This window comes from Perca fluviatilis, chromosome 16 (assembly GCF_010015445.1).
Source record: "Perca fluviatilis chromosome 16, GENO_Pfluv_1.0, whole genome shotgun sequence".
NCBI lineage: Eukaryota > Metazoa > Chordata > Actinopteri > Perciformes > Percidae > Perca > Perca fluviatilis.
Window position 1 is genome coordinate 28830676 of NC_053127.1, and position 18520 is coordinate 28849195.

At 39.4% G+C, this 18520-nt stretch overlaps 1 protein-coding gene across 7 annotated transcripts in view; it reads left to right on the forward strand.

Annotated features, from left to right (window-relative positions):
* Positions 1-275: 275 nt before the first annotated feature.
* The window catches only part of cltca (clathrin, heavy chain a (Hc)), a 43219-nt gene continuing 24974 nt past the window's right edge, over positions 276-18520 (forward strand). For 2 of the 7 annotated variants that reach the window (XM_039777804.1, XM_039777808.1), the window contains exons 1-4: positions 276-586; positions 13802-14009; positions 14445-14447; positions 18169-18437. In XM_039777804.1, the coding sequence (XP_039633738.1) occupies positions 545-586; positions 13802-14009; positions 14445-14447; positions 18169-18437 (522 nt within the window). In that variant the 5' untranslated portion in view covers positions 276-544. The remainder of the gene's footprint in view (positions 587-13801; positions 14010-14444; positions 14448-18168; positions 18438-18520) is intronic. The other 5 variants (XM_039777806.1, XM_039777809.1, XM_039777805.1 and 2 more) reach the window with 3 other exon arrangements.

The following is an 18520-nucleotide window of genomic DNA, read 5'->3' on the forward strand; positions in this document are numbered from 1 at the left end:
CGTAGGACTGACGTTAATTTACAAAGACGAATGATGTGGCAAAAATCAAAGGGCGAATAGAAAGAAGTAGTTCCAGTTTTACATTTATTTTGTTATATATTTTTATGTTGAAGTTTTGTGTCGCTGTTTGTTATTTCAAATAGAATATTAAATACATATGAAATATTCTGAAATTTGCCAATTAAATAGTAATTATACACGCCATGATGCACTTAAAAAAAAAGTGTGACTTAGTATCCATCCGCCTTGTTGAGTGCACTTCCATTTCCGGGATGTTTTCTCTGCAGACCAACCTCCACCGCCATTGCAGGTTCAGGGAGTCGGTCTAGTGGCCGTCAGTCGTTAGCCAGGGGAAGACCGCAAGTAAACAGTTTAGGGACGAATAAAAAGGACCATCACACCGACAGCACGTTTTACATAAGGCTTAGAATTAATTCATCTGGACTTTAGACTAGAGGCCCCCTGGCTGTCCGGCTAAGATCTGAGAGAAGTCGTAGTTTGTTAGCATTAGTAGAAACCGGAGGAGAGAGAGAGAGGAACCGCCATGGCTCAGATACTGCCTATTCGCTTTCAGGAGCACCTGCAGGTATGTGGACGAATGAATGGTTCAGTTGTAAGGTAAAGTTTATCCTCCAGTCGCAATCACTACGATATTTGCGATGGCTCCAGAGACTTTTCAAACACAAGTTAAGGATTGCTAACAAGCTGAGTTAGCTTTGCTAGCTATGCTAACTAGCTAGACAGGGTGGATGACGTTTATCTTAGTTAGCATCTAACGTTAGCCTTCTTGCTAACACTTTGACCAGCCACCCTTGTTCGTGATATAGCTAAATGGCGACAGTCTACAATACACGAACAGAAGGTATATAAATATTGCTATTAAGTCATAGTCAGAAATGTTGTCACCCCAGCCCTGTCTTTTAGCAAAGTGATATCGGCCATGAACCCATTCTCAGAAAAAGTATTTGTTTTCTCTGAGTGACGTTCCACACTCTCAACGTTAACGTATATATTACAAATGGGCACTGTCAATGCTGAGGTAAGGATGATTGTTAGAAGAACGTTGAATTTGATATTAATTATCTCATTAACGTTACCTGCACTGACATGATTGAACCGCATTCTGTACACCACTTGCCATGACAGTAACGAAAATGAAAATAATATCACTTTTACAGTGAACTTATTTGTTTTGCGTTTATATTATTCTAAAAATATGCATTGCCCTTTGACTTTGAAAGTAATTATCCGGCCACAGGAAGATGTAACATTGGCTGGTTGTAGACATGGTCATGTGGTGTGTCGGCTTGTCCCACAGCTATCACACTGCCCATGTTGAATGACTTTGCCAAAGTTGGCTGAGGCTCAAGTGTTCACAGAGAATTACATTGTTTCTGTTGATCTCTGATTCTGTCATTCAAACTCTCCCGTTGACGTGGTAGTAATAAAGCTGGTATTTCACATTTTTGTATTACTAGAAAAACAGGTGTTTTCCATTATTGTACAGGCCTATGTATTATATGGACTGATTTAAATGGCCACACCTTTACTATAACCCCAATAAAACTGCCAGTAGTTCAGATTAAGGAAGTGGAAAGATTCATGGCTCTCCAAGCTTATGGATTCAGTCTGGACTAGAGTGACTTTCAATGTAATGATACATTTGAGTGACTTTTGATGTTTCAGTCAAGCCTCAGATAACAAAAAATATGATCTACCTCTTGGCTTCAAGAAAATAATTTGTTTATTCAATCTTTGTATTTTTTTTCTAGCCTGGTCTGAACACAAACAGCATTGGGCCTATAGCCAATGTACTTGTGATCCAGACTGTTTTCATTGTCTCTCTAGCTTTTCTTAATTTCTGAGGCCTTGTGTCTATGCTCAACATATAACAATACCACATGTAACAGTGTTTTGACACTGAGCCCTGAATTGAGGTCAGAGGTCAGTATCAGTATGATTGGAGTAGATTGTGACTTTTAGGTATCTTGGTTAGTGACAGCTCAGCAGAGTGGATGTTTCAACCCAGGCCACTTATTATTTCTTCGTTCTACTACAAAACTTTGGTACAGGTCTTGTGAGAATAGCAAGGTTGGGTTGTTCTTGTTCAGAGCAGGTGGATGCTGTCCTCCAAATTTTTGTCTTTTTAAAAAAAAAGTCACAGTGCAGCAGAGCACTGTGTGTTATTGCCATCTTAGTTTTGGTTGAGTTAATATGTAGGCCTATCTCAAGATAGTAGATGGAGACTGAGCTTCACAAAGCCAAGCAAATGTCTTCTGTGCATACTTTTTGTTATAATGAAATAATTATGGATTGATTTTTTTTAACTCCTTTGTTAAGTCCTCTTGATTGCAGTAATCGGTGTGAAACGAGAGCGCAATACAGAAGTGGTGGATTACTGTGGGTACTGTGAACTAAAATTGAACCAATATTTTCTATTCAGCCAAGGTAAACTTGTGCATTCATGTTCTGCCACTTCATATTTGTATTGAAGATTTATTTCAAGGAACCAGCCTATTTTACAGCTTCAACTTGTTGATATGTCTTAGTTGTATTTATGATTTTTGCATAACAATACAATAACTGGTTGCATTTGATTCAGATTACTTACTGGATTGCACTGTAGTTCTCTGTACTATGAACTGTGCTTTCCCTGATTTAAGTCATTGGCACGTCACAAGGTCATTTTGTGTGACTAATCAACTCTCCATCATTAATGCATGACCTGCATATGCTGTTTCATGCATGTTTCGCAGCATACATCACTTGAGCAGATCATCCAGAAAGTTAGAGCTGTATGACCAAAAATCTGCTGATAAATTGTCACAATTCTGCAAGTCAGGTACTATAAGATGCTGCCATGGCTCCTCACAAAATCACCCAGGCAGTCGGAAGGAATCCTGTCCTAGCTTATCGAAGCAGTAGAGTCACAAGATCTTCAAGAGACCAATAAATCACCATGCCATCCCTTCATCTTAAAGGGGTGATAGAATGATTATATAGGGTATTTCACACTGTTCCTTATGGTCTCCTAATGGGGTATGTAACATTAGTTGGGCTGAAAATGGCCTGGTTGATATTTTATTGGCCCTTATGAATCCCTTTGTTTTGGCCCTATTTGTAACAAGAGCTTTTCTTCCAAATATGGTATGGTCATGAATATTTAGATGAGCTGCGGGCTGCTTGGTTGAGCCTTATCCCCGTACACAAACGTAGAGACGCGTGCTGATTGGTTGAGCGAATCCCCAATACACAATACATTCTATCCCACACATTAGAGACGCGACAGAATCTCATATTCCAGACACTGCAATGTTTCGTTACCAAATTCACTTCTGAGACTTTTTTTATGCAAGAAATCAACTATATAAAGCTCAAATATGGGCCGTTTTACGAAAATGGATGGCTAATTGCAAATTTGGTAAAACTGTGTCGGAGTTGAGCGGGTGGTGCTGCCTGTGTTTTTTTATGCAAGAAATCAACTATATAAAGCTCAAATATGGGCCGTTTTACGAAAATGGATGGCTAATTGCAAATTTGGTAAAACTGTGTCGGAGTTGAGCGGCCGGTGCTGCCTGTGTTGCTGCCTCGCCGCCCGGCCTGCCTTCCTCCACAGATCCCGGCCTGCTGTGAGCTCGATTGAGCTCCGGCACGGCTGGCAGCCCACAGCACCTCATACCCGCGCAAAGTCACCGTTTGGGCTAATGGACTAGCTACCAAACGGCGCTGCCCTGACAGATCTCCAGGGCCTGCAACTCCCCTCTTCCTGCTAGCTAAATGGCCCGTGTGTGAGAGTGAGAGCGCGGTCAGCGAGCTTGTTACACCAGCAATCTCTTACCACATGTTACACACATGTCACGCCACTTATACAACATCTAACCCTAACCCATTTTTGGTCGTAATTCGAGTATATTTACAGTTTGAATTACGTCACGCCACTTATACAACATCTAACTAAATGTCTTATAAAGCTAACAACGGTGTCCGATTTCAAGTTAATGAATATTTGTGAACTGTAAGGGTTTCGTTAGCTGCGACTGTCCAGGCCGGGGTCTGTGAAGGAAGGCAGGCCGGGCGGCGAGGCAACAACCCAGGCAGCACTGGCCGCTGAACTCCGACACAGTCGGACAAAATTTGCAATTAGACATCAATTTTCGTAAAACGGCCCATATTTGACCTCTACATAGTTGATTTCTCGCATAAAAAAAAGTCTCAGAAGTGAATTTAATGGTAAAATAGCATATGAACAATGTATACAATTTCTGAAATCTGCACGACTTAGATTCAGAAGACTAACTGATCTCAGGTCAGTTGTGTAGCCTATGCAAATGTTGGGGCGTGACAAACACAGACTAGAGCCAAATGAGGAGGAGCCGCAATAGTTGACGTCAACTATGGGGCTCGTTGAGATTTGCCCGTTTTCAGAGGCAGTTTCAAATAGTGAGATTTGCAGAGGATCATTATTCAACTATGACAAGGTAAAATCAGTTTTGCATGCTATCACCCCTTTAACTATAATTGTATTGTGGTTATTATATGTGCTTCAACAAAACATTACTTTCAGAGACTTTACTCCAATAGACTGATGTGTCTGATTGTCATTTTACCAATTAGATTGTTCAGGCCTCAGTGTTATTCTGGGACAATTGGAGGTGACATTAAGATTGTTCTGAGCGATAGGTTTCAAGTAAATATCTCCTTTGCACCAAGTCTTGTAAAACAACTCAAAGAACTCCTATGTCGTATATAGTTTAGGATGCTTGAACGTGTAGTTGTCTTGAGAAGTTGGTATCATTGCAAATCTCCCCTGAAGCTGTTCATCTTTGTGATATGTGATTGTGGATAACCACAGAAGTATCAAGGAAGGGCTGTGTCAAATGTTTATTGTCCATTTAATTGAAATGTGGTAAAATTATGGTAAAACTCTCATATCAAGATGTTCTACATCTCAGTCATGTTTAAATAATAACTTTTACACAAGTCTATTGCCACATTGAGATGAGCTTTATAAATGGTCAAATATGTTGAAATTTAAATAATGCTAATTAATCATTTGTTGTATCCCACTTTTTTTTTTAAAGCTTTCACCCATGATTCTCATGTTGCCATTTTTTACATGGTTTAGATTTTTCTGTAGCTAGTGTAGGAAGCTAATATACAGAGCCAGCTTTACATTGCCTACAACAGATTTTAAGCAAGCATTTACCTTGGTCAATGCACTCTCTCTCTCACTCTCTCTATCTCCCCCCCCCTTTCAAACTTTGCAATTCCTCTGTCATTCGGTCAACTTGCATAGCTTGCATTTTTATATATCATCCATTTATACAGTGTAGTGCAGATTCTAGTTAAAGAACTTTAATTGCACAAGTAAAATCCCTATAACGCAGGGCCTCTTAACCCACCCAACATGGTATATGCACTCACTTATCCTAGAAATAAACTTTATGTATGTAACGTTAAATAAAAATCCAGTCAAATACAAATAATAGTTCCTACTACCCAGGGGCTGTAAAGGATAACAGTTCTGATCAATCAGGAACCAGTATCAATTTAAGACTGTGACATCCTGGGAGATGGCTGTCTGTAATTATCAAAACTGGCTCTTGATCGTGTTTTTGTAATGACAACATGGTGTCCATTCTTTGTTGACAGAGAGTTCCCCTGCGTATTGTATTTAGTAAGCAGGGTATGTCAAGCCAGGTTTCCTTTCCTTTGCCAAATAGGCACTGTCGATATGTGGAGGGAAAAACAAGAGCTTATCAAACAGTGTGTTAATACAGCAGAGTATTTCACATGTGTCCATAATGACAGGTTACTGTTCATTTACTTTTCTCTGCATATGTGGATGTTTTGTAAGTGTACACAGTGATCTGATATGTTTACATGTTATCAGTTAATTATTAGGGGTGGGAATCACCAGAGGCCTCACGATACGATATCATCCCGATACTTATGTCACGATACGATATTATTGCGATTTTAAACATATTGCAATATTCTGCGATATATTGCAATGTATTACCTTTTTTCCAACTTCAGATTTTTACCAATTTCAAATGATGTCCCAAAAGGACAATTTTGTCAACATCTGTTTTATGTAAAAAGATACATTTCTCTGCTTGTTCATCTCACTTCAATTTTATTGGTGCAAAATCAGATTGTCAAGCAGACAAACTGACCAAGACATATATAATAAAAGATCGATACTTGGCGTCTGTGTATTACTTTTATTTATATATATATATTTTAATATTAGTATTGCCACGAAAAATATCACGATACTATGCTGTATCGATTTTTTTTCCCCCCACCCCTATTAATTATCCAGGGTAAGCGAATTACAAAACAACCACCAATATACTTTTTTTGTTAAATAATAAATGGATAAATATGTAGTTCCCATTTTGGAGCCAAGAGTCCCTTCAGAACACCTAGCAATGGTGCTTTCATAACATAAAATATGTTATACATACTTTATACAAAAATGTCATGGCATCACTTTTTCCTTATTTTTGATGTTTACTAGGCTATCTATCCTAACAGGTATGGAAACATTGTACACACACACTTCCTCAAACAATGTTAGCCACATGAGCAGATAATTAGATAAACCCAGAACTTTTTGGAAGAGGAAACAAAGGCATACATTAAAATGATTCTATATATTTCCATTGCAAAACACCTATTAGGAGTTAGTACGTAGCTAAGTGGGCACAGTGTCCACAGATCCCAGCACTTGACTTTGTGAATCAAGTAAAAATACATTTCCTTAAACACAGGTGGATGACAGAGCTAGGTATGATTTGGCAGCACTATTGTTCTGTTATCTGAGGAAAGCTGTGAGTAAGCTTTTCAAATTTTCCCATAATGCGTATATGAGGGAAAGGGTAAGTGTAATTGGTAGTTTGGTTTATTTAGATTAATGTGGGTAGTTTTAAATTAGATGTTTGTGGTCTGAGAAAGGATACAGTTTCCTGAATACTCTGAAAGATGGGACTCAATTCTGGGATTACTGTACTAAGAAATGCATAATAATTAACTTTTTATTTTTGTTTGATATATATAATTTTATAGAACCTGTACCACATCATCCCTTACTGTCTGCCTGGTTGAGGATGGCGCTGGATGCCATGCTCTTTAAAGATGACCTTACAAGGTTTGCATATTGCACTTTGAACTGTGCTAGTAACTAACCAGCTGGTATCTCGTGACAGGCAGGGGAGGATACAGATTTGCTGTACTTTTGACATTCTGCAGCACTGTCTAAATGTGAGATAAAGCGTGCATTTGTGAGAAAAAGGAAACTGCAGTCCCAAAACCACCTCAGCAGAACTGGCCTGGAGGGAAGATGGATGGACTCCAGAAATGGATGCATTCCTTCTTTCTCTGCCCCCTTCTCTTTATCTAACAGTAAAGGCAGCCCTCTTGCTCTTTACCCCTGGGCTGGTCACATGTCCTTCACCAGTCACATGGTAGTGGAGGAGGCAGCACTGGGCATGCCTGTTGTTTCAGTCCTGGTAGACAATGGGTCCCTGGTTTCCTGTTGTGGAGCACTGCAATGAAGTGCTGCAAGCCTCAGCACATTACATAGCACATCCTTCCCTGCCCTGCCTTGAACTTTACATGTGTGGGACACACGTAGGGCTTTTTTTCTGCTGAGCAAGATTCTGCTTTCCTTTTTTTGAAGGAAGAACATACAGGTTAAATCAACAGCTGTGGCTCCCTTGAGGTCTTTAGGAATAGTTTAAATCTGCTGGCTGATTCCTTATCTCTGTAAGATTTAAGAAGCAACCATCAGCTTAATTTCATGGCTTTTAATGTAATTTACTCCGTTTGACTGACCTTCGTTACGAGAGAGCATGTGTCCTCTTAGCTGGATGACTGTTTGCTGTGGATCAGCTCAGATGGCAAGAAAACATCCTCAGTAGTGCTGCATGATATCAGTTATTTGTTTTCAGCAAGAGTTGCATAAGAATGTTTTTGGATTTTGAGACCCATATCATATGTATGCCTGCTGTTGCACCAGTTGCAGTGAAGCACTTAAGGGTGTTAAAAGTGCAAATCTTTAAATAATTCTATTCCAAAGTTAATGAGTACTTTGTTGCAATTCCCTTTTAAATTATTTTAGACACTAGGAAACATTGTTGATTTATGTTTTTGGGTTGTCTATCTGTCCATTTGGCAAAGTTATCAATGCTGTTAGCATGGTGGCTAACACTAATGTTAACATTACCCCGTTTATGACGTTTTGTTTCGGCTGTGCTTTCAAAACTTGCTGTCAGTGTGTTGATCGAGTACTGTTAGCTTCTAAATCCCAAAATCCCTCTAGTGGACCGGACGTATAACAACAGTCACATGTTGATAGTGGCATTGGCAGTGCATAATCCTGAGTAGTGGATGCAATGATTAGGTATCTTTTTTTTTTTTCGATACCGGTGCTTAAGCGATACCTAAAAGCACAAATCGACGGCTTGTTTATTGCTAAGGCCATATTGTCAAAATTAAATTATTTATTAATAATGTCATACCAAGAACTTATAACAAGAACGTATTTCACCAGTAATTTGCTGTTAAACAACAAAAACAACCACCAGATGGGAAAAGGGTATTTTACAATAACTTTGAATGCACCAAGAGGCTTGCACAGTGTGTGTTTTTCCTACAACGGCAGCTGCAGACGGTTACGTCCCGGTGTTGGAATCCTCTACGGTGAAATACAGTCCCACTTTACACCGTTTAACGTTGGCTGTCAGCATTTTAACCATGTTTAATCCAGCTGCTAACTAACGGTAGGCTAAAGTTACCTGCTTCCAAGTGTAGTTTTAATTAGCGCCACGCGCAGCGACATTCTGTTGCTTGTAATGTCCGTTTTGGAGCATCAGAGAGCAGCGCAGACATTTAAGTGGCAGTACCTAGCCTTAGTAATGATACACTCATTACTGCAGGTTTGATTTCCGTCAGATCGTTTATATATATCTCAACATTTACGACCGCAGTTGAAGGCAGCTTCATTTCACGGAGAAAAAAGAGAGAAGATGGATCCATTTTTAATTATTTTTTTTTACACAAACCCCTAGGCAGTTCAGTGCTTGTTTAATTGTTTTTTACCCTCAGCGTTTTAAAAAACATGTGGCAGCGATAGAGGTGGTGATGTTTCCTGTTTACTGTACTGTACTCCGCCTCAAAACAGACCGACTGTTTGACGAGTGACGACCGACGCAGTGCGTGTGTGAATGCATGCTCAGCCAGCCAGTGCCTCACTAGAGCGTTGGCAATATGCACGGCCGTGCTACCTTTACCTTTTATCAATTCGTCTGAAAATGACACTAGGCTGCTACAGTACAGCTATACAGATTTCGACACGCGTCAGACTGCTTGCTTGTAACTCAACATTTCAACTCAACCTAGCGCTGTATAAATTAGCCAGCAAAACGGCAAACGAATATTTGAATCCCAAAATTGAAAATCAAAAAACCTACCAGTGAACGAATATCCGAAGATTCAATTCCAGCCCTACTAACTTCGAGGCTAACCTCCTTCACTTTTAGCAGGTGGCAAGAGTAGCATTTATTCACAGACAAATAGCCTCAACTGTTAACACACACCGCACTGCTACCTTCACAGCTATAACATTACTGCTAACTTCATACGCCAGACTTGCAGTACACTGGCGGAAACCCTGTCTGTGCCCCCGTGTGTAAATTTGGCCCCCAAAAAAAATCTTCCCTTAAATTGCTGTCCAGTCTCCCTTGTGCTCTTCTCTCGCTACACTGTTGTTAATTAGCTGTTGATGGGTTCAAAGGTTTTGGGCTTGCCCATAAAAGTGTGTGTTAACAGCTGAGCTAAAAGCAGCAGCACCAAGGCAAGGGCAGGTTAGACTAAATGATTTTCCACAGTGGTTGTAGCTCTACTAGTTTGACCTCCTTTCACCCAAATTCCTGCTCATTCATGTCACGGCAGCGTCAGCCCACAGCAGTGTTTTTACTATAAGGTTTCCATAGCAGGCAGACCCAACTGTGGTGTGGTCAGTCTTCCAGCAGTGCGACATCGGTCTGTTCTTTATTCTTTATGGACAGAGGTAACATGTTCATTGTGATTAAGCAATGCCGCTCTTTTCTGTTTCACAAATTGTGAATGAAAGGGCTTCCTGCTGATCCAAAAATAGATGGTAGAGTGAGAGAGAGAGCACGTAAATCTGTCTAGAAAACTATTAGAGGATGACCTTCCTCTTACTACTTAATACGTAGACATACCTCAGTCTGGTTCACAGAGATTAGAGAGACAATTTAAAGAAATGCAAACTGTTAATTCACAGACTCAGACCTCAAAGCCACTACATGTTTTCTTCTGATATTGTTATAAAAGAAGAGTAGAGCTGCAAGGATTAATCAATTAGTTTTAAATTAATCGCCAACTATTTTAATCGGTTTGAGTCCTTATTTTCATGAAAAAGTAAAATTTCTCTGATTCCAGCTTCTTAAATGTGAATATTTTCTAGTCTCTTCACTTGTCTGAAAGAAAACTGAATATCTTTGAGTTGTGGACAAAACAAGATATTTAAGGACGTCATCTTGGGCTTTGGGGAAACACTAATCGACATATTTCAAACAACTAATCGATTAATCGAGAAAGTAATTGACTGATTAAGCGGCAATTAAAATAAACGTTTGTTGCAGTCCAAAGGAAGAGTAGGTGTTTTGGTAGGTTCATCTCAATAAATGTGGCAGTTTTTACAGTGATCTGATGAAGCAAACTAAAACTTTTGGTAGTTCTAATTGAAAGCAGATTAATTCGATGTATAAATAATATACTCTATGCTGGCTTTTTCCTTTTTATATGGTGTTTGACTAACTGTTTCCTTAAATAACAAGCCTTCCGTACTGGACAATGACAGCGATAAGAGGCATGGAAGCTCCCTTGACGTTACCGTATGTGGTCTCCCTCCACAGTAATAAAAAAACATGAAACACTAGCTTGCTACAGACCAGTTTTCAATTCTTCCTTATAGCTGGTAGTAACAATTGTTCTTCCATAAAGTCATCTATCACAATGTCATTGAGAGGGAACCAGGTTACACACTGGTGAAAGAATGTGGGTGGGGCAGGCTGAGGGAAGGGTGTGTCCTGTCATTGATAAAAGGTGTTACCATTTCGTTGAGCAATTCTTGGAACTGTGGTTTCTGTTTGCTGATTAGGACTCAACTATGACGATTGTTGACAGTGGAGCCACATTTTTATCATTAGCAAGCCTTGAAATGAACACTTGACACCAAACATGGGTACATTTGGACTGTGGCTGGCAAGCCTAGTATGCTTTTTCTGGCAGAGATCCAATTTATGTTCACAAAACTACTCTTGACATTTTAAAATTTAAATTCGGCAGCCACAAATTATGAATGTGCTCACCTCTGTGGCTGGTCAAGTAAAGCAGTCATTAATTAACTTGCCATCAGGGTTCAAAATTAGCAACATTTACCAGCCAAATGCTGGTAGATTTGCTTCACTTACCAGCCAAAAAACAATGGTGATCTATTTAGTGGTAAAACTTGAACATTCACTAGCCATTTGGCTCGTGGACGAAAAAGTTAATTTTGAACGCTGCTTGCCATTGAAATACAGACCACAGGTCATTAGAATGTAAATTTAACATTTCCCCGTTGAGCTAATGCCATTAGTTAAACTGTCTTCATCTAAATGATGGTTCCGGTAGTTTTGCAACATTTGTAAAGCTGTGGTGTTTTGCGGATAGGTTGCGTAAGTAGAGGAAGTTGCAACAGCAAACGTGGCCTATTGGACATGTTTTTTGTAGTTTCATTTCCTTCAGGTTTACGTCACAGCAGCTTTGCACGTTGTTAGCAGGAAGACACTGAGTTCTGTTTGGGATTTCACTGCATTTTGTCATTTGCCATGTTCAGTATTATTTTTAAAATTTGGTTTGCAGTGGTTTAATTTTGTAACCATGATACATGGTTTGTACTTGTACCAGTGTCTTGACACTCACTGCCCAGAGCTGTGTTGGCAATGCCTTCATTAAGTAGTGCTCTGTCAGGGTTTGTGTGAGGCAGGCAGGATGCCCTGTTTCCAGCCTTGGCAGAAAACTGGGCTGCAGAGTTTGCTGATCTTATGTGCTGCAAAGCTGTTCACCTATAGCATCAGGCTTTTGTTTTTATGCAGGTTAAACCGCTTTATGTCCTGTATCACATAGAGAATTAAGGAAAACTGAGGCCACACTGCTAAACTGTGGAATACTTTTGTTGGTTGTTAAAATTTACAGTAGCTTTTATCCTTTATCACAGGTGATTGTCAGGACAAAATTGTCATCATGCAGCAATGGCGCTACCCAACACAAACTACATCTTACAAATAGTGATGCACCGAAATGAAAATTCTTGGCCGAAACCGAAAACCGAAAAAAGAGGAAACCAAGACCGAAAACCGAAACCGAAACACCGAAAGAAATTAAGCCAATTATTAGTACCATTGCATTTATGGCTATGACTGTGTACTAACTTTACTAAAATCAAGGCATTGCAATTGTATAAATTAATATTAAAGTTTAATTAAAAAAATATCTAGCAGAAATATGGCTACAATCTGATAGTCACATACAGTATACAGTAGCCTAAGAACAGAATAGCTTACCTATTGTTATTATTATTATTATTATTATTAATTGAGGCACTTTCTTGCAGGATTTCACTGAACATATCAGACAACGAGGGTGCATGCCCCTCATCTGGTGCAGCGAGACAAGTCTTTTTTTCTGCGCTCTGATCTCCTGCGCTGGGCGCTGCTCCATCTACGTCTCCACGCAGGTTCTCCGCATCCATCGCGGCCTGGATCATTTCTCGTGCGCCCTGCTTTATTTCCGCGTCCCGAACGGTCTTTATAACGCGGATCCAGTACAGTCGCGATGAAGTGCAGAGGATCCAAACAGATCTCACTGAAAGCGTGTGCTGACAGACTCTAAGAGCCGCACTTTTCATTGTTTTCAATCCGTGGTCCGTCTCAACCTCTTTGCTTAGGAGACGCTTTGCAGGTGGAACGGATCGGGTACTGACACACGTGCAGGTCGCGTTTTCTGTTTGTGTCATCACAACATTTTCGGCCGTATTGTTTCGGTGATAAAGGTATTTCGGCCGAAAACCGAAAATGCCCTTTTGGGCCATTTTCGGCCGAAAATTTTCGGTGGCCGAATATTCGGTGCATCCCTACTTACAAACGCAATAAGTTGCATGAAGTAAGACCTTAATCAGCCGCTGGTATTCAGATTGCAGTAAGACTACAGTGTTGTATGGTTGTAGTTGCCTCTTTGGCCCATGTTTTTAGAACTCTCTAACCGTTGTGGCCTCGCCACAGCTCCGTGTGCCCAAAGAGCTGCTGCTCAGTGTCAGGCTTTGTGACCTCCTCGACTGGCTGTGGGAGTGCGATGCAGCTGACCAGATAATCAAAATCTTCTTATTGGACACTGTTGTTTTGTCAGCAGCAGGCATTTTAATGAATTTGACTGTTAAATATCAAATTTGTGTGTACAGTGTTAACTAAGTAACTGGAGCTCGCAAGCCTGCAGCAAGAAAGTCACTTCCTACTGTTTGACAAGTGTACGTCCTGCACTGGTTTGCAGTGAAATTTAAAATAAATCACCTGAATGGCATCCTATAGATGACATTTAGGGGGCATGAAGAATGTTATCTCAATGTTGTCGTTGATTTTCTTTGCAAATTATTTTTAACTGTAAACCTTTTGCAGGCTATTTCTGTTCAACCTAACATTCCCTTTTTCCCTCCTTTTTTTGTGTCTAGCTCCAAAATTTAGGGATCAATCCATCCAACATAGGCTTCAGCACCCTAACCATGGAGTCGGATAAGTTCATCTGTATTCGGGAGAAGGTGGGCGAGCAGACTCAGGTGGTGATCATTGACATGGCAGACCCAAATACACCTATCCGCAGGCCCATCTCAGCCGACAGCGCCATCATGAATCCAGCCAGCAAAGTCATTGCACTTAAAGGTAAGGCATTGTGTTGGCATTGCAGAGGCCACATTTCTCTTAATCAATGTAGGTATTACCAGAGAGAGAGAGAGAACTGCATTATTATTTGAGTGTTTTATTTGAACTAACCCCCTGTAAGGGGCCTGTAGCTTTCAGTTTGACATGTTTGTTATAGCAACATTATCCATTTAATAATTAAGAGTATAATAAACAATGTTCATCTATATTTGTCCTTACACATCCAGCTACTTTAGTTTTCCACTGTGAAGTAGTTTTTATTGGCCAACATGTATGTTCTTTCCAAACATTTGTCTTGTAAATATTCCAAAAGTAGCATATTTTTATTCTTTTTGTCCAGCATCCATGATTGCTTTGACTTTTTTGTTGTTTTTGTTTTTGTCTTTTCTATGTTCTTTTTTTTTTTTTCTTTACTGCTTTCTTATGTGTTTGCAGACGGTGAGTTGAAATTTAACTACTTCATTGTGGAAGTTAAATCCTGTTTTCAAGACAGTATTGACAGTATTGTAAATTGTACCAATTTTGGCATGGTCCTATACAAACTATATTGATTACAGCTTTATCCACTTTATCCACCATTGTGTACCGTTGGACGCTTTAAACTCTGGTTTTGGTACAATGCTCTTTAAGCCTGTATGTTAATGGCCTAGCTTTTAATATTTTTCATATATCTGAACCCATCTCTGGATAATTCTTTGGACCTTACTCCACATCTAGGCCATTGAAAATCTTTCTTTGGAAACAGGATTTAGCTTTCACAGCCTTATAGCTTGCTGGCATTCCATCATTTTTATTACATGTTCAAGTAATTTAGGACCTGTTTTACATGTGGTAATACTATGGGTAAAAATGATTTCATTGTAATTCACATTTCTTCTCAGTTTTCATTTGAAATCCATGTCCTTTTTCCATCTGTGTGAAGTGGTAATTCCCCAAACCTGTTGTCACTTGTTTCCCAGCTGTGGTTAATATTTGTTAACAAACTTCTGGTTCTCTATACCAAGGATTGAAGATTAGTTTGCTCCAACTACCAGAGTGTAGACTTAATATGCTGACTTGTAACCTGTGTGGGAAGTCTAATGGCATCTAATATTTGATTTCACATGTTCCTGATGGGACATCGTTATATTACAAGTAGTCCCAGATGAGTACCGAACTGGGTCACGAAGCGATTTTGGATAATAACCTGCGATGCTCGATTGTCAGGGTGAGAGAAGTAGGGAGGAGCACTTGCTGTCCAGCTGATCCAAGAGCCTTGGCCTTGCCCCTTCCCAACTATTTAAAAAAAATAAAATAAAAATGTCCATACCGCTTGTGTCTTAGAATTTTGGCTAAACTATCTGCCTGTGGTCACAGCTTTATGCTATGAAATTAGTGGATGTCTGAGGCCTTTTGGTAATCGAGGTTTCCTGTAAACTGTATATTATTTCAATCTTAAAGTCATCATTAGGGCATTGATATTTCCAAATTATTTACCCCAGCTCATTTTACTTGTATAATTGTGTAAACTTCTAACTAGACTCAAATGTATTGGTTTTAAGTAAACCTACCTAGTGAACATCAGTTAGTCTCAATGTTGTACAATTAAAAAAATGAGCAGGTAATAACTGGTAAAATGTCATTTGTATTGGGTGGATGCTGGGCTGTTGATGGTAAAAGAATTTAGCAGGTGTGATAGTGTGTGCTTGTGTGAAACTGGCCCTCCTCCCCTTTAAATCTAGTTATAACCTTTCTTTGCTGACCATCCTCTCTACTGAGGACGTGGTACAATGTGCAGTTATAAATTATGCGCTGTACTTTTATAGAGTTCTAGCTTACTGACAAACATGTGACATGCAGACATGTGAGCAATACAATAGTTGTATCTTTGCTCATTATGCTGCCTTGTTAAATGTTACACATAAGGCTCTTCGTTTTCAGTCTTTTAGTAGAAGCAGATTGGTTTAAAGTGACTTTCACCCTGATATTTTTACATTTATGCCAAAGTTATTGTTAATGCTTCAAAGAAGAAGACACGGATCACCTCAGTTTGCATTAAATGGGGTCCATATGTGATTAAGACAGCTTAGAAAATGGTGTGGAAAAAAATGGCAGAAAATGCAATTGAGCTTTTTTTCTTCTTAATAAAACCTGAAAATGAGTCCTACAAATAAAGTAACATTTCAGCAATGCACAGTCCTCATTAGCCATGGCACACGTGAGTTGTGATTACAGAGGGTATGATATATGACTGTGAAAAGGAACCGTTACAGTAGCTCAACAGTGGAGAGCTTTAGATATATAATGGCTCAAGTTGTGGTACCTGTCTTTTCCTCACTAATTATGCACAATAAGGTCAGCGTAGTCTCTTCTTCGCTCTTACTACCACCACTGTCTTCCCTGTTCACTCTACCATAAAAATGCTTCTTAGCCGACCTTGTCATGTGACATAGTAGCAAGCCTTAACCTTTTCATGTAACAATGTCTGAAGTAGGGCTGCACGATATTAGGAAAATATCTAATTGCGATTATTTTGACTGATATTGCAATGTGATTCACGATATTGGAGGGAATGATCATTTTTGTATCGTTATTCTCATTGAAAAATATATATACTTTTTTTATTTTTTTTTCTTTATTTATTTTTTCTTGGCAAAGATCTGTACCTAACAAAGGTTTTTTCTTTAGTCTGTAGGATACGATTTGTAGGCTGGGATGTCTCTGCAGCACCACAACACTTTTTATTTTAGAATGGTTTGACACATATTTTGTCTTTAACAAATATTGCGCCCCCCTGCGATTTGGATATTGTACTAGTTCATATTTCGATAACATTTCTATTAATTGTGCAGCCCTAGTCTGAAGGACGGACACAACGTTCACACACACACATTTCCCAACAGCTGATCATAATTCAATTAAAAATCCCTTTGCTTGCTCTTTGAAATTTGGCTGCTGCAAGTGATCCATTCGCCACACCGCTTATTGTACTCTGATCCCATGTCTTAGCGATCTTGACAGTTGTGCTAACGCATTGGTCTTTGCTTTTTCTTACTTTGTTGATAAATATTGAATAATGAGCAAACAAGGAAGTCACACTGCTTTTTAATAAAGCTTTAGCTCACTAAATTAACCCTAACTAATAAACAAAAAAAATGCAGGTGAGTGAACCTTTTTTTGAACATTTAGCTTATGATCTATTACCAGGACAAATATATATTTTTAACTTCAATTGTAGACAATCTAACATAATCATTATTGGAAACCTTTCCTGCAACTCTTGTCCAAAAGTCTCTTAATTGCTTAAAATGTACCCTTCCCCCTTAATTGTGCCTGTATCTGTTGCACTCCAACTGTTGTATTCCACCGTTAGTCTATATATTTGACTTAGATGCAGATGTGTTTGCCTTTTTTGTGAGTTGTTTGTTTCCTGCTTCTACCCTCTGTCTGCTGTGTTTCTCTCAATGAAGGCTGTTCATTTGAAGGGGTGGGCCACGTAGTCGGACATGACAATACATAACATCTACTGTGTACATTTATTAAACTTCTTTTAAACAGCTGTGGTCAGTTTAGTTAAATGTTTATAAGTCTATATTCTTAATTTATGACTATTGTGCTAAGAAATACTTATGCATTTATTCAGCCATTCACAGTCTCACAGACCGCAAGGAGAACCTGTAACCTTTTTTGTCTTAGTTTTGCTCAGTGGATTGTTCCTTAAGTTTCCTTCTTACACCTAATTTATTTAGATACTTATAATTCTACATGCATCTGGCATTCGACAGTTCTGCAGTTTATTATTGGCCTGCCAATTCATAATATATTAATAGAGTTTAGAATAGAAAAATGTACTTGCTTGAATTGCACATATTTTGACACAATGACACCTTGTGTAGCCTCTTACGAGGCCGAAATTGACTTTTTTCAATGCCAGTTGTCTCAGTACACTTCAGATATGACACAATTTCCGACTACAGCATGTATGGCATCCCCTTTCTGTCAGTCATGGCGTCGTTGCTTGATGACCTCTGTGTCATGACTATCAATATTTCAAATTTGAATCTCCCTTTTCTATTGAAATTTGGTGTTTTTCCTCTGAGTGTATGTGTGGACATGCTGTTGTCAGAGAATATAACATTCTTCTGGGGCCTGGTTCCTGCCCCCTTTCTCCCTCTTCTAGCCGCCAAAACCCTTCAGATCTTCAACATCGAGATGAAAAGCAAGATGAAGGCACATACCATGACGGACGATGTTACCTTCTGGAAGTGGATCTCCCTTAACACAGTTGCACTTGTGACTGACAATGCCGTCTACCACTGGAGCATGGAGGGAGACTCGCAGCCTGTGAAAGTCTTCGACCGCCACTCCAGCCTGGCAGGCTGCCAGATTATCAACTACCGCACTGACGCCAAGCAGAAATGGCTCCTGCTCATCGGCATCTCAGCCCAGGTAAATAAAGTTGAATATGATATGTTAAGTTAAGACTGAAACATGCCTTCATCACAGAGGATATAAAGTAGATAGCTTGTTTG